General features: G+C 44.1%; 1 protein-coding gene across 2 annotated transcripts in view; it reads right to left on the bottom strand.

The window, feature by feature from the left end:
- Window positions 1–14,529, bottom strand: part of TCOF1 (treacle ribosome biogenesis factor 1) — a 40,597-nt gene extending 26,068 nt beyond the window's left edge. The window contains exons 1-9 of one of the 2 annotated variants that reach the window (XM_035105664.3): window positions 14,301–14,529; window positions 10,380–10,435; window positions 8,578–8,705; window positions 8,156–8,253; window positions 6,935–7,286; window positions 6,025–6,107; window positions 4,044–4,253; window positions 3,178–3,387; window positions 2,721–2,969 (exon numbers count right to left, since the gene is read on the bottom strand). In XM_035105664.3, coding sequence (XP_034961555.2) covers window positions 2,721–2,969; window positions 3,178–3,387; window positions 4,044–4,253; window positions 6,025–6,107; window positions 6,935–7,286; window positions 8,156–8,253; window positions 8,578–8,705; window positions 10,380–10,435; window positions 14,301–14,414 — 1,500 coding nt within the window. In that variant the 5' untranslated portion in view covers window positions 14,415–14,529. The remainder of the gene's footprint in view (window positions 1–2,720; window positions 2,970–3,177; window positions 3,388–4,043; window positions 4,254–6,024; window positions 6,108–6,934; window positions 7,287–8,155; window positions 8,254–8,577; window positions 8,706–10,379; window positions 10,436–14,300) is intronic. The other variant, XM_035105665.3, reaches the window with a different exon arrangement.
- Between the last annotated feature and the right edge of the window lie 349 nt (window positions 14,530–14,878).

Genomic DNA, 14,878 nt, shown 5'->3' with positions numbered 1-14,878 from the left:
CATTGCAAAGCTTGCTAAAGTTGCTGCAATCCCAGGAGGAAGGAGTGCCTATCAAACAAAACACCAGGGCATTCAACTGCTTGAACAGCAAGCACTACAGGCAAAAATATTTAAAAGGACATTATCTATTATAAAAATTTGTATTACAAGCTATCAGTTGCATTTTTAGGATCAAAGATATAATGGAATACCTCGAGGAAAAAAGAAGGGCTAACTGAATTGTCCTTTAATTAAAAATTGTTTCAGAAGAGGATAGTGCTTTGGCAAATTGAAGTATGTTCCAAAGCAGATGGAAAGGACTAAACTGAACTGAAAAAGCACCAGGATCCTTTCCTTAGAATTCGAATGCAGATCTTTCATAATGTTTTAAGTTTCATCTCTCCAATTAACTCAGTTGCTTTCTCCAAATGACACGAGACAAAAATATCAACCAATTCAAAACCCCATTGATTTGTTAAGTGCTATAAAGGATGGCCTACACACATAGCATACAAGACCTAAGGATATGGGGAGACGTACATTGTCTCTCGAGACAGACAGATGCCAAGAACAACATGAAAGAGCTCATGAGAACATGAAAGGGGGTATGGGCAGAAAGCAAGAAGCAAGTTTGTCCCCTCCACCAAATTCAGTTTTGCCATTCAATTGCCTAAGAAGAAAGCCACACAGCAAGCAATGCACATTATAGTTGGGCTGAATTACACTGAAGTTCAAAGGCCCCCAAAGGAAGCAAAATCAAAGCAGCCATTTCAAAAAGAACCACCACCCCAGCATCTGGTCTTCTGCATTTTTAAGAGCACTGGGGAGTAGAACAAGGCTCTGGGCAAAAAGAGGGAGAGGATGTCTGAGCAGCTTTCATCTATTAAGAGAGGCTGATGTCAAGACTGGCGGGCGCTTATAACAGCTGGAAGCCTTTCTTAAGGTCTCACCCAGTTGTGTCCTGGGAATGAATGCAATAAGCTGGCAAGGAAATCTGTGGAACACACCTTGTCCAGCTGGCTCATTCTGATCATGTTGTGACCAGAATTACTCAAATCAAAAAGAAGGGGGAGTTAGGAAGAAGAAAGCACATCTTTGACAGAGCCAGAATGAGCATGGGACCCTAGAACTAACAATATGGGAACCAGAGCCTGCAAAGCGCACAGCAGTTTGCCATGACAAAACATATCTGGTTTTGTTCTGGGAAAGGGTTCCATTAATAACCACTGCTTGCTTCCATTGTTGTTGTTGTTTAGTTGTGTCCAACTCTTCGTGACACCACGGACCATAGCACGCCAGGCACTCCTGTCTTGCACTGCCTCCCGCAGTTTGATCAAACTCATGTTTGTAGCTTCGAGACACTGTCCAACCATCTCATCCTCTGTCGTCCCCTTCTCCTAGTGTCCTTAATCTTTCCCAGCATCAGGGTCTTTTCCAGGGGGTCTTCTCTTCTCATGAGGTAGCCAAAGTATTGGAGCCTCAGCTTCAGGATCTGTCCTTCCAGTGAGCACTCAGGGCTGATTTCCTTCAGAATGGATAGGTTTGATCTTCTTGCAGTCCATGGGACTCTCAAGAGTCTCCTCCAGCACCATAATTCAAAAGCATCAATTCTTCGGCGATCAGCCTTCTTTATGGTCCAGCTCTCACTTCCATACATCACTACTGGGAAAACCATAGCTTTAACTATACGGACCTTTGTCGGCAAAGTGATATCTCTGCTTTTTCTTGCTTCCATTAATAATCACTAAAGTTTATGGCTCCACTTTACATGCAGAAGGTCGCAGGTAAAATCCTTGGCATCTCCTGGTAGGGCTGGGAAGGCTCTATCTGAAATCCAGGATACTGCCAACCGGTGTAGACACGACTGAGCTAGATGGACTCACAAGAAGATAAAAGCCTGCTGGATCAAGCCAGTAACCCGTCTAGTCCAGCCTCCCGTTCTCAGTCACCAACCAGATGCCTGTGGTCACACATATTATTTGCAAGGTAGAAAATAAAACAAAGACTACAAAGCAACAAAAAGACAAAACAGGTAGGGTGCAATAATTCAAGATAGGAGTCTGAGAGTTGTGTTCCCTTTGACATTCCGGAGGTTTGTAAGATTGAAAATTCCAGGAAGTGTCTCACAGATCAGCAGTTTTTAGGAAACTCAACTCAACCAAATACTGCTAAATACTCAAAGCAGCAACCTTAAAACTGCTGCGGAGGACAGACATACCCCAAGACAGGCCAGGGAACTGAGGCAAGAGGCCAAACGGCAATAAGGGCATTGTGAACAGCAGAGATTTACCAACTGCATTTCTGAGCGTCGAGGTGACACCAACAACAAAGGCTATAAACTTATTTTAAGCTTCGTAGTGAGGAGCAGTAACACGCGTCCAACATTCGGAAAGCAGTTCCAATAGTGTTTGTATAATAACGTTATGTTGTGAAGGAAAACATTTTTGCTTCATCAGCCATGACCATTCCCTGTTGTTAAAATGCAAGCATCGGAAAAGCAAGCTTATTACGCTTTAGCTAGATTGGCAACATACTGAGGAACCAACTGAATTGGAGACAGCCCGAGAGATTCTTAAAAAGGGTGATCAAGGACAAGGGATTGAGGAAAGCAACCTGTACAGTAGAGATTTCATGCCCAAGAAATACTGTACACATAATTCTGAATGTGTTAGGTTATGTAAGGAAAGGTGGGGGGGCAGAGTCAATCCCATTATTTCAAGTAGAAGCAGTGCATTTCTAACCTTCTGGGTTACTGGAACTGAGGGAGCCTCATCCTCACTCTCCGATGATGACTCGCTGCTCTCTGAGCTCTCTGCTTTCTTCACCCCGCCAGCAGCTTTGGCAGGAGGTGGCTGTTTCACTGCAGAAGTCTTCGGTGTTTGCTTCAACAGAGCTGGAATAGTGACTGTCTTGGTTGACAGGAGACTGGGTGCTGCTGCACTTTTCACTGGGGATGAGAAGGTCTGAGGGGTTTTTCCAGGTGACTTTGCCTATTTTTAAGATTAGAAGAATAGAATAGAACAGATAAAAGCCAAATCATGAACTAAAGTGGTTCTTATGTCAGGCTTTAAAAATAAATAAATCCCAACATAAAAAAACAGATCAGCAAATAGGTTTTTGGGAAGCAACTTTCAAGGCTGGGCAAGTACCCTGCCTTAGGGAAAGAAAGGAAGGGCAGGTATTCCCAGGATGTCTCACCTGTGTTGCCAAGGAGGGTTCCCCGATGTCTGTGTCAGAGGAGTCACTTGTCTCTGAGCTGTCTGCTGGCTTTGTGGTTTTAGCCACATTTCCAGATCCTGCTCTGGTTTGCTGTGCCGTTTTCTTTGCTGGAGATGCCTTTACAGGGGTGGCTGGCACACTTTTTGTCAACGTCGTGTTGACCTGCCTGCTTTCCACAGCTGGTTTTACCTACAACGGGAAAGAAAAATTAATAAAATAAATAAATCCCAACATAAAAAAAAGATCAGCAAATAGGTTTTTGGGAAGCAACTTTCAAGGCTGGGCAACTTCTTTTGGAGTCATAGGAGGCACATGCCGACTTATCTTGTGGTTGGAGTTTCAGCAATTTGAACAAATAATAAAACTAACTCCTTTAAAACACTGCTATGTCACTTTCCCAGATACTCTGAAGGAGTCCACAACAGTAAGAACGGACTTACATAAACACAGCTATAAGTGCCATCAAACCAAACAACACAATCAGAGTGTTTCATTTTGAATTGGCTAATTTTAGGAACAGCAACGCATTCTGTCACTGATGTTTTGGGGAAAACATCTAGTCAATATACTGCTGAGCCCCTAACCCATGGTTTGGGGGCTTGGGAATGTGATGGCCAAATGTAGCCCATTTTAAAGCTGGCATCCCTTCTTGGATTTTGTGCTTATTGGCTTACAGCAGGTATGGGAAAGTTATGGTCCTTCAGGTGTTGTTGGACTAAAACTTCCACCAGCCCCTGTCAGCATGGTTAGGATGTTGGGAGTTGTAGCCCAGTAGTACCTGGAAGGTCACAAGTACCCTGCCTTAGGGAGAGAAAGGAAGGGCAGGTGTCCCCAGGATGTCTCACCTGTGTTGCCAAGGAGGGTTCCTCAATGTCAGTGTCAGAGGAGTCACTTGTCTCTGAGCTGTCTGCTGGCTTCGTGGTTTTAGCCACATTTCCAGATCCTGCTCTGGTTGGTTGTGCCGTTTTCTTTGCTGGAGATGCCTTTACAGTGGTGGCTGGCACACTTTTTGTCAGCGTCGTGTTGACCTGCCTGCTTTCCACAGCTGCTTTTACCTACAACAACAGGAAAGTAAAAATAGGCACACAGCAGCTGAGAGAGCTGGAAAGTTCTCATGGAACATGCCTATGATAAGAATGCAATACATGGTCACAGTCCTCCAAGCACCTAAACTGCAAGTTGCCCTCGATTCCCAAGCAGTTTTGGAATCTGGCATTGGACCGTGGTTAGGTAGGCAAGACCCAGAATTCAAGGCCAGCCAACTTTCAACATCTCATTCGGGAGAGAAGAGACTCCTCCACTTTGAAATGGGCACCTTGAATTAAAGAATGCTGATAGTGAACAAATGTATACAAAGGATCCCAGGACCAACCAAGAGAAGGAAGACAGGTAGTAATACACCGGGGAGAACTAACATGGTGTATAATGAATGTGACCAACCAGCGCTGCACCTCAAATATTTATACTTGCTATCCTACCAAATGAACAGGAGGAACTGTTACAATGCCCAAACAGGCAGGATAAGGATGTTTGGATGGGCGCTAACAATTGGCAAGCCTATTCTCTCCTTGATCCAATGACCTAATAAGTCATCCCAATGAGTTATAATCACAGGGTCTCATCACACAGTGCTACCCTCTTGTGCTGCTAAAGCCCTGGAGCGGGCAGTGTGTGGTGGGAAGGGAATACAGAAATGGAAGAAGCGACATGTAGCCACTGCCTCTGCATTCCCTTGAAAGTTTTCAGGTGGCAGAAGACATCATGAGAAGGATGCAAGTGGGCTCAGCTGGAGGCTGGGAAAGCAAAGGCATCAAAGGTGGGGAAGAAACAGGAAGAGTAAAGGGGGGAAAGCAGACAGGACAAAAAACACAGGAAAAAGGCAGGGAAGAAAGCAGAAGTTGGCAGTAGTTCCCATTTTAAAGCAGCAGTCAAATAACTCTGCTTTCCCTAGTGTGACAGAGGAGCCCAAAACCAGGGGAGAACTCTTCCACAGAATAAATTGCTGAAGTTAGGCAATGGTCAAACAGGCTGGGGCTGATGGGAGATGTAATCCAAAAACACCTGGAGGGCATCAAACTGGGGAAGGCTGGTTTAGAGCGATGTTCCTGAGAGCCAATTTAAATATTAGCACAGGCACATGGCAGCATATACTGCATTAACATTCACATGGGGGAAACAGCTTGCACGAAAGCACCCAAATGTCCAAATCTCCTGGCACGATGAAAGTTAAATGTCATTAGGCTGGAAAGCTCCACCCCCGTGTTTTAAGCTTTTCCCATGCAGCGAGACTGGGACATGAGGAGACGCTCAAACAAAGCAGTGGGAGGAACAGTTCTATGTGGAAGTAGCTCTCTGGTGTTCACTTGTCTTTGGGAGGAAAGGACAGAAAACACTTTCCCACAATGGAGACTCCCACTTCCCTCAGCCATAGGGTGAAGTGTGTGCACAGAGCCTTCCTAGCCAAGGTACATGCAACTCTCTCTGTCCTAAAAGGAGCTCTTAGATCAGGAGTGGGAAGCCATTTCCAAGACAAATGCCACTTGCCCTTGGGGGACACATTACCTGGGGTGGGCTGGAGCCAGTGGTAAGCATGATCAAAGGCAAAAGTTGGCAGGGTCAGCTGGTGATGGCCAGGGGATCCATTTTCTTTAGGTTACCCATTGCTACTCCCCTTCTTTCCCACCCCATTTTGCACCAATGGGACCTTTTCCCTCCAAGTATGGTGAAAGGAACTAGGACAAGAGAGCTGGCTGGATTCAAAAGCACCGTGAGCTGCATCCAGCCCGTGAGATGGCTGTTCCTCACTCCTGCAGTAGTTGGAACTACCTGGAGTGTTGCAGTATTTGTTTCTTCTTCTGAATCTGAATCATCACTGGAGTCTCCACTGCTGCTCTCTGCCTTCTTTAGAGCTAAAACAAAGAGGGGACAAAAGCACTTAAGTTGACTCCGATAAACGCGAGAGAACATTAAATGCAGCTTTAGAGATCCAAGATCAAAAAAGGTAGGAAGCTCTGGGGTGATTTTTTTAAAATTAGAGTATCCATATCTCCAAACATCAGATTTTAAGATACTTGCATAAAGCTTGTTTTTAAGTGGTCCCCGACCCACATAGCAACAGGTCATTTAAATTACCTAAAAATCTTGCTGTTTGAAAATATATGCCCTGGCTGCTGACTACTCAGCTCTGGAAAGGAAAGAGAAGCCCAATTGTGTTTTTATTCACATGAGTCATGCCATTAGAAATCTTTAGCCTCCTGTTGGCATGTTCAGAACATACCAACCACGTACTTGAGATTATACCAATAAATGACACAGCAGCAGGATATTCTTCTGCAGTAAAAACCAATTATGTTTTAAGAACCAAGTATGGAGGGATGTTAAAAATTCACAGCAGAAGTGGCTCATAATTGAGGAGGTTTATGCTCCTGGAGTTGATAGAAGTGATGAGCAATATCCAATATTACTACACACTGCATTTGTGTCCTTTGGATCTTTTAACGTGTTTTCTCTCTTTGCAAGGGATACCTGCTCTCACTGAGAGTAATGAACGTTTGAACAGTTTTCTTTTATATTTATCCCCTCAAATAGAGCTGAAACAATCAAGCCTACAACATGATTTGCAAGGCAATGCAGGCCAACCTCACTGCAAGTCAAAAGGAAAGATTTGAGCCTGAGAGCTTGGATGATGTTTGTGCAGTGCCTTGCAACACACATCTCAAGCCAGCCAACTTCTTACCTGGCTTGGGTACTGGGGTTTTTACTGCTGCTGGTGTCTTTTCTTCCTCACTTTCAGATGAACTGCTGCTGCTACTGCTTTCAGAGTTCGTTGTCTTCCTTGCAGCAGCTGCCTGTGATGCATTTTGCCCTGCAAGAGGCTGTGAAGCAGATCCTGGTTTAACAGGGAGGATTTTATTCTGTCCTGCCTTTGTCACAGCCGGTGTTGATGGCTTATTTGCAGTTGCTTTCTTCTGTTGCCCTTTTGCCTGGACAGCAGCTACAGCCACCCCTTTGCCTGGGAAGGAGTTCGTCTTCTGTGCAGCGAGTTGCAGCAAGTTGCTGGTTTTGTTTCCTGCTGCGGAGACTTTCACCTAAGAGAGAAGCAATCTCATTACACTTGTCAAGTTGTACATAGGATACCACCAATGACTAATTCTTCTACACTGCTTTGAGGCTTTCCTACAATCAAGCAGTATAAAATACACAGCCTATGCAGTCCATCACAACTCTTCTCCAGAGACTCCAAGTTTGCAAACAGCTCCAATAAGACAACATTAACTGGCAGCTCTGCATGTTCAATAGGGAGAGGAGAGCTGTGCCCTACCTTTTGGGCCATGTGTTTATTGTTATAGGCTTTCTCCTATTCAATATCCCCAAGACTGATTTCGATCTGAAGGTGGATCAATGCCTGTCTAGAACTGTCTAGACAATTGCCTAGACATTCAAAGCTTGTCTAGAATTTACCATGTAAAGAATGCAACTTATTATGGTCACTCTAACAAGGTGGATTTGGATGCATTTCAAACAGGGAATGGTTCCTTTTGCCATAGGTATTCTTGGTAGGTATGTTTTTTTTTCTCCCAAATCTTACAATAGCCGCTTGTGAGCCTTCAAAGCAGACACATCTCAGTTATTCCAGGCTCTTAAAGCGCTCTCATGACTTTTCCTATATCCCTGAATTAAGCATTTTGGGGATAGGCTTTTAAACCCTCAAAGCTGTGCAGCATATGGGCTTTGCCTTTCTGGAAGGTGAGCAGAGGCAGCTCAAACCTTCCACTGTTGTCTTTCTAAAAAAAAGGGACTTTCCAAAGTGATGAGAGATTTTGAACATATACAAACAAAGCAAGTGCTCTATTTGCAATCCTGAAGTCTGATTTTCCACAAATATCCTATTTGCACACACCAAACACACACACCACTTACAAGCACTAGCAGTTAACAGTAACAAATGCCTTCTCACCTCCTTGCAAGCAGCTTCTTCCTCTTCAGAAGACGACTCCTCGTCCTCACTGCTGCTCTCCGCTTTAGCTAGGGAACTGTTATTCACAGCCGCATTGCCTGCAACACAGGTGAGATGTCAGCGGATACAAGTCTGAAGGATTTCAGTGTCTCCAAGGGGAGGGGAAACTGAAGTCGCAGGAAAGTTTCCACCCTGTCTAAGCGCACCATGTGACAGAATTCTAGGAAGTATCTCAAGGTTCCACAGCACTCCTCATAGCAAAACCTCTTTGCAAACAAACTGCCTTTGCCAGGAGCAAAGATGAGATGATCCCTCACATGCATTTGCTCTTTTCAAACAGCACCTAAGGTGCAAATTATACATCACAAAATAGCCAGGTAGTAAAGTGCTTGGGGACATGGAATTAGACAAGTGCTTCTTACTTTTTATGGGTTTTGCTGCTTCCTCCTCCGAGCTCTCAGAGCTGCTGTTGGGATCAGGAATTCTGATCTTTGCTGGGCTGCCTTGCTTGATTTCCTCCGCCTTTCGCTTCTGGCCTTGTGAGGAAGTTCTGTTGGACAGATTTTGAAAGTATGTTGAATAGGCGTTAAACAAGGATAGTTAGCTGAAAAGGGTCCACTCAACAGCTTTTTGAGTCTCCTGCCTCTGTAGGACAAGAACCACCACTGTCCCTCATGAAACATTTACTTTGCTATGGAAAGAAAACAAAACCGGGTACTTCTTTGACTTGAAGAAGAAGAAGAAAAGTTTGTAGTTCAGGCAAACTGTCTCCTGAAGTTAACTTTTAAAATTAACTTATTAGAGGCAGTAATAGAACTAGTCATACCCAAGACCGTGAAATTAGGATGAGGAGCTTAATTAAAACCTAGTAATAGCCTCATCCTATCTGCATGGCTAATTTGAAGCTGGAATTTTCCAAGCCCGTCACACTGATCACCTACCTGTCAAGTGAAAAAAAAGTTGAGTCTAAACATTATCCAAGAGAAAAACAATTAAAGATAAAAGGGATCAGCTAATGGATCACTCGCCCTCACAGAAGAGTGGATGGATGGATGGATCATAGTTTAGGACACACACACCCCCCCAAAAAAAGGAGTGAAGGGGGAGAATGAGCCCCACACAGAAGGATTGCCATGGTATTGGTGGTTCCAAGGGGGGAAGGAACCACAGAGAGAGAATAAACAGGGGGCAAAACCTGACATCACTCAATAGGAAAGTTGGCATTTCCTAGCAGATCCCTGCCTTACATTGCATTTTATATCATGTAGGTGTCATTTGTTTAACCATTTAGCTGGATGGGACAGAAAGAAAGAGGCAGCGAGATTTACGTAATACTTAGAAAACAACTTTTGGGGAAACCTGGAGGTAAAAAATGAAATGAAAGACTGAACAATTCAAAGTTGCGACCCACAATTAGTCAAAATTATGTAGGTTATGTGTACAGTACTGTTACTTGAGCATGGTGATTCGTAGACAAAACACTAATCTTTTTTTATTCTCAGGCCAAACAACCTTGTATTATCAATTTAGATATAATAAAGGATACACAGAGCCCATGAAGTAGTCCCGGATTGATGGAGTGAAACAGAAGGAGCTTCGAAGTTTTAATTTGAGCAAAAAGAATAGGGACATAATATTCCATTTTTCATGAGCTGGGTGAAAGGGATTTTTTAAATTTTGAGGGCTTGTTTCAGAAGTGCTTTCTGACCCTTCTACAAAGGAAGCTGCAAGTCTCCAGAGTACAAAAGGGGAGGGCACTGGGGTTCAGATGCCCCCTTCCCAGGGGTTCTTCGAATGCTAGGCCAGCTATGCCATCGCCCTCACATGTGAAAGCCCTCTATGCATGTAGTGACATGTCTATGTAGAGCACAAGGAGGAGTCCTGGGGCAATAAAGACCCTTCCTTGCCTGGGAAAGATATATTTGCTCCAGGATTGCTCCAGGAGGAGTCCCTTATTACAAACGCCAAATGGATGGCATGTGCAACTCCACAACGAGACTATTTTATCTAATCTATCCTTTTATTCAGGGTAGATTATGTTGGTCTGCAGGTTACCCTTCCAAAAGGAAAGTAATTAAAATGCAGAAAATACTAGTACTACTATTATTAAAATGTATTGCTAATAAATACTAATTTAAAAGTGTGTCTGTCAGGCACAGTATCAGTCAAAAACACAACTTCATCCAATAAAAGGCTTGGGTGTTGTTTTTTTAAAAAAACTTACTTTTTCCACTGAGTGAAGATATCTTTGAGAGGGACTGGGGATGGTAGGAAGGTCTTCTGTACGAGAAAAAGAGAAGTTTATTCTATCTTTTATCCATATCAAGAACAGAATCCCCACTCTTTGGCCCCACATTTTTTAAAAAACAACAAGAAGAAAGTAAGTACATTACAGGCCCAGAATTAAGAAACACAAAATAACAGAAAACAATTTGGCCAAAAGATGCTCCCAAGACACAACTAATGTCTTCTCATTGTGAAATATTTACCCAAAAAATGCCACTGGTTTTATATCCCCCAAAAGGCAAGAAGATAAGCCCAACATAATGGAAAATAGTATTTCTGGCCCCAGATTAAAATGTTTCTCCGAAAATAAGACACCGTCTTACATTTATTTTTCCTTAAAAAACAAACCACACACTATGGCTTATTTTCAGGGGATGTCTTATTTTGTCCTCCTCCTCCTGCCGTGGCCGGCATTGCTGCTGCGCCTATCATTATGTCTTATTTTCGGGGTATGGCTTATATTCCTTGAATGCTTAAAAATCCTCCTACGGCTTATTTTATGGCTATGTCTTATTTTTTGGAGAAACAGGGTATCTGAAGGTTGTTTTTTTAGAAGTCTATATACAGTACATACAAAGTCAAACTTATCTGTTCTGAGAGTCCATTCGACTCCTAGAACCGTTCGAAAACTAAGGCACAGCTTTCAATTGGCTGCAGGAGCTTCCTGCACTCAATCGGAAGCCGCATCGGACATTCAGCTTCCAAAAAATATTTGCAAACCAGAACACTCACTTCTAGGTTTGCGTGCCGATTTGTTCGGGAACCAAGCTGTTCGACTACAAAGGTACCACTGTACTCTCATAAAATCCTCAAGAGAAGTGTTGGCAGCAACTACACCCAAGTGCCTAATAAATGCCAACTACGACAATTGGAAACATACTATTACCAGCACTGATAAATATATCCTATATATTATCCTATACACATACAAAACTGCCAGGGGTTGCCAACTCTGACATCAACTAACACAACACTGAAGGTTTCCTGTAATGTGCTTTTTGCATTCTTACTCTCCCTCTTGCATGCTACTTAATCCACTGTCAGTACAGCCAATTTTGGCTCCAGGCTTTATTTGCCTCTCATGGCTGCAATCCAAATGGAGAGGTACAAGCAGTGGGGAGAACCACATCCAGAAACAAAGGTGCTTGCAACACTGCTGGATATGTGGGAAAGAGTGCTATGTGCATTTCAATGTACACACACCGGCCTCCTCTGTACCAGGATAGGCGGGAGGAACTCACATACCGTATATTCCGGCGTATAAGACAACCCCCAACTTTTCCAGTTAAAATATAGTTTGGGATATACTCGCTGTATAAGAAATACGACCCGGCGTATAAGACGACCCCCGACTTTTGAGAAGATTTTCCTGGGTTAAAAAGTACGTGTCTTATACACAGGAATATACAGTACATTTAAATATAGAGAGATGCTTCTCACACAAAGGCACTTGTGGGGACACATTCAACGCAGCTCCTCAATGCGTGAGAATGGCTTATCTGAACACCCCTAAAAGTAACAGTCACTGCTCTACAATGTTATTTCTAGGTGGTAAAAGCCCACATGACTTCAGTCTGGATGAGAAACCCCTGATGGATACCCCTGAAACCATAAAGATTTCGTCTGATATTGTTTTCAGTGTAATTTCATGTTTAGGGTCTTCATTGTCTCTCAGATCTCCCAGCTTCATGTCTGGCTACACCAGTCCTATACACACGTAGCATCATTCTCCTCTATGCCACAAAATACCTTCAAGTTGCAACCCTGTCTGCCTATAAATTATTTGCTTCAGTCTGATAGCTTAGTAAAAAGGTAAAGGGACCCCTGACCATTAGGTCCAGTCGTGACCGACTCTGGGGTTGCGGCGCTCATCCTGCGTTATTGGCCGAGGGAGCCGGTGTACAGCTTGCAGCTTAGTCCTAACCCCTCAAATGGCAATGTTCAAAGCTGATGTGCATCGTACAACTTGCAGCTTAGTACTACCCCTCAAATGGCAATGTTCAAAGCTGATGTGCATCAAGTCTTGCCAGTGCTACCACGAAGCTCTGTATACCTGTCACAGGCGGGAAGAAAAGGTTTCATACTAAACAAAAAACCCAGCCAGCAGAACCACATTGGAGATTCTCCACTTAGGGGGTTACAGCATTGAGGGAACTCTGTGGTGATCCGGACATCAGGACTACAGAGCCTCCAAGGAGAAAATGATTCTGCATTAGAGTTCAGGGCTGCATATTCTTCTTCTTCTTCAATTTATTTATACCCTGCCCATCTGGCTGGCTTTCCCCAGCCACTCTGGGCAGCTTCCAACAAAAGATTAAAAATACATGAAAACATCTGTCATTAAAAACTTCCCTAAACTTCAATGTCTTCTAAACATTAGATGGTTGTTTATTTCCTTGACATCTGATGGCAGGGCGCTCCACAGGGTGGGCGGGTGCCACCACCAAGAAGGCCCTCTGCCTGGTTCCCTGTAGCTTCACTTCTCACAGTGAGGGAACCTCCAGAAGGCCGGATTGAATGATGAGGGTGGAGACACTCCTTCAGGTATGCTGGGCCGAGGCTGTTCCGGGCTTTAAAGGTCAGCACCAATACTTTGAATTGTGCTCGGAAACGTATGGGAGTCAATGTAGGTCTTTCAAGGCGAGTGTTATATGATCTTGTACTTGCACTAGGCCAGGGGTCAGCAACCTTTTTCAGCTGTGGGCCAGTCCACCATCCCTCAGACCATGTGGTGGGCTGGACTATATTTTTTGGGGAAAATGAACGGATTCCTATGCCCCTCAAGTAACCCAGAGATGCATTTTAAATAAAAGCACACATTCTACTCAAGTAAAAACACCAGGCAGGCCCCATAAATAACCCAGAGATGCATTTTAAATAACAGGACACATTCTACTCCTGTAAAAACATGCTGATTCCTGGACTGTCCCTGGACTGGATTGAGGATGATTGGGCCGCATCTGGCCCACGGGCCTTAGGTTGCCTACCCCTGCACTAGGCCATATTTTCCACGCATACACCCTGCTAATGACCATAGTAAAAATATTCGGACTGTTCACGTGTGTTGCTATTTTAAGCTATAAATTATTTTAATATCAGGCGGTGAAGACCATCTGCACCTGCAGACACATCCTCAAGACCAAATACAAATAATTAATCTTTACAAAGTCAGTGGTTTCTGGGTTGTGACCTCACCCACCCCAACTGTAAATAAAATTTAGGATAGGTCACAAGTGGCTTACTGCAGTACAAGAGAACGTAAATATTAAGTTATTTAAAACCCTCATTTCCTGAGGCTATACTCAAACACCACACTAACCCCTTGCTTCCTCTATAGGTTATATTTTTAATCTATTCAATATTTAAGCAGTTGCACACAGCCATTAAGTAGAAGATGTAAAACACATACAGTAATTTTATCATAAGCTTGCTTTGGGTGTATAAACCTCAAACCAAAACTCTAATTGGAACCCTTGCATTTAACAGGCTTAGGGTAAATTCACACATGCATGTGTATTTCTGAATAAAGCTGAATCCATGAACAGCCTCAGAGATTGGACATGAGTGTTACTAAGTCCCTTGCTTTCAATAAATCTATTCCAACGATGACTAACATTGTATAACAGCTAGAGCTTTCAGTTTCATTTCCCTTCAGGCTCCTCGCACACAGTATTTTCTTCTTCCCTACTGCAGGATGACCGAGGAGGGGGAGTGAGGGCAGCTGCCTCGTTAGACCAGAAAGACAAGAATTTATAGGGTTGCAGTTTTATAGAGTTATTGGGAAGGCTTGCTAGTGAGGCAGGGGAAGAGCAAGGCTCGCCAGCCCCCCCTCCACCCACGTGGGAGCCCGTGCAGTTACCTGCCCACTCTGTGCCAGCAGCTCCCTTGCTGCTCTCTCATAGCCAAACTGGACCAAGTGCTGGTGGATCAGAGCCAGCAGCTCTTTCTGCTCGCTGCCTCCTGCTGCTGCCATGCTATAATAGCTCCAAAGTTTCCGGTCCTTAGCCCACGTGCACTGCGATTAGCGGAGGCGCGGGGTTCACAGCGAGTAGCTGGTAAGCCACATGCTCCCTGCCACTTCCTCCTCTAACCTTTTGACCAGGTAGCGGCGCGGTCACGTCACTTCCCGTTCCGCAGCCCCAGGGGCTCCTGGGAAGTGTAGTCTCTTATCGCCAAGCATCCCAGGCTCCCTTGCTTGTAATTGGCGCGCTTTGTGCCCTCTATGCTGCTGCGTCGCGCTATACTGTAGGGCTTCAACGATCGGCTTCCTGCCTAAAGCGCGACGCAATATTTTAAAGGGCACAGCCGAAAGGACAAGCGAGGCTCAAGTTTTAGGAGGCTGCATTAAAAAAAGAAAAACAGCAGCGGCTTTTGTTTTCTTTGACTGATACTCTGGATTTCTGCAACTTGCAAGGCATGTATAAAAAAGTAAAGCAG

The sequence above is a fragment of the Zootoca vivipara genome, chromosome 2 (assembly GCF_965207765.1).
Source record: "Zootoca vivipara chromosome 2, rZooViv2.hap1.1, whole genome shotgun sequence".
Lineage (NCBI taxonomy): Eukaryota > Metazoa > Chordata > Lepidosauria > Squamata > Lacertidae > Zootoca > Zootoca vivipara.
The sequence above is the reverse complement of the archived record's forward strand: the minus strand, read 5'-3'. Positions and strand labels throughout refer to the sequence as shown.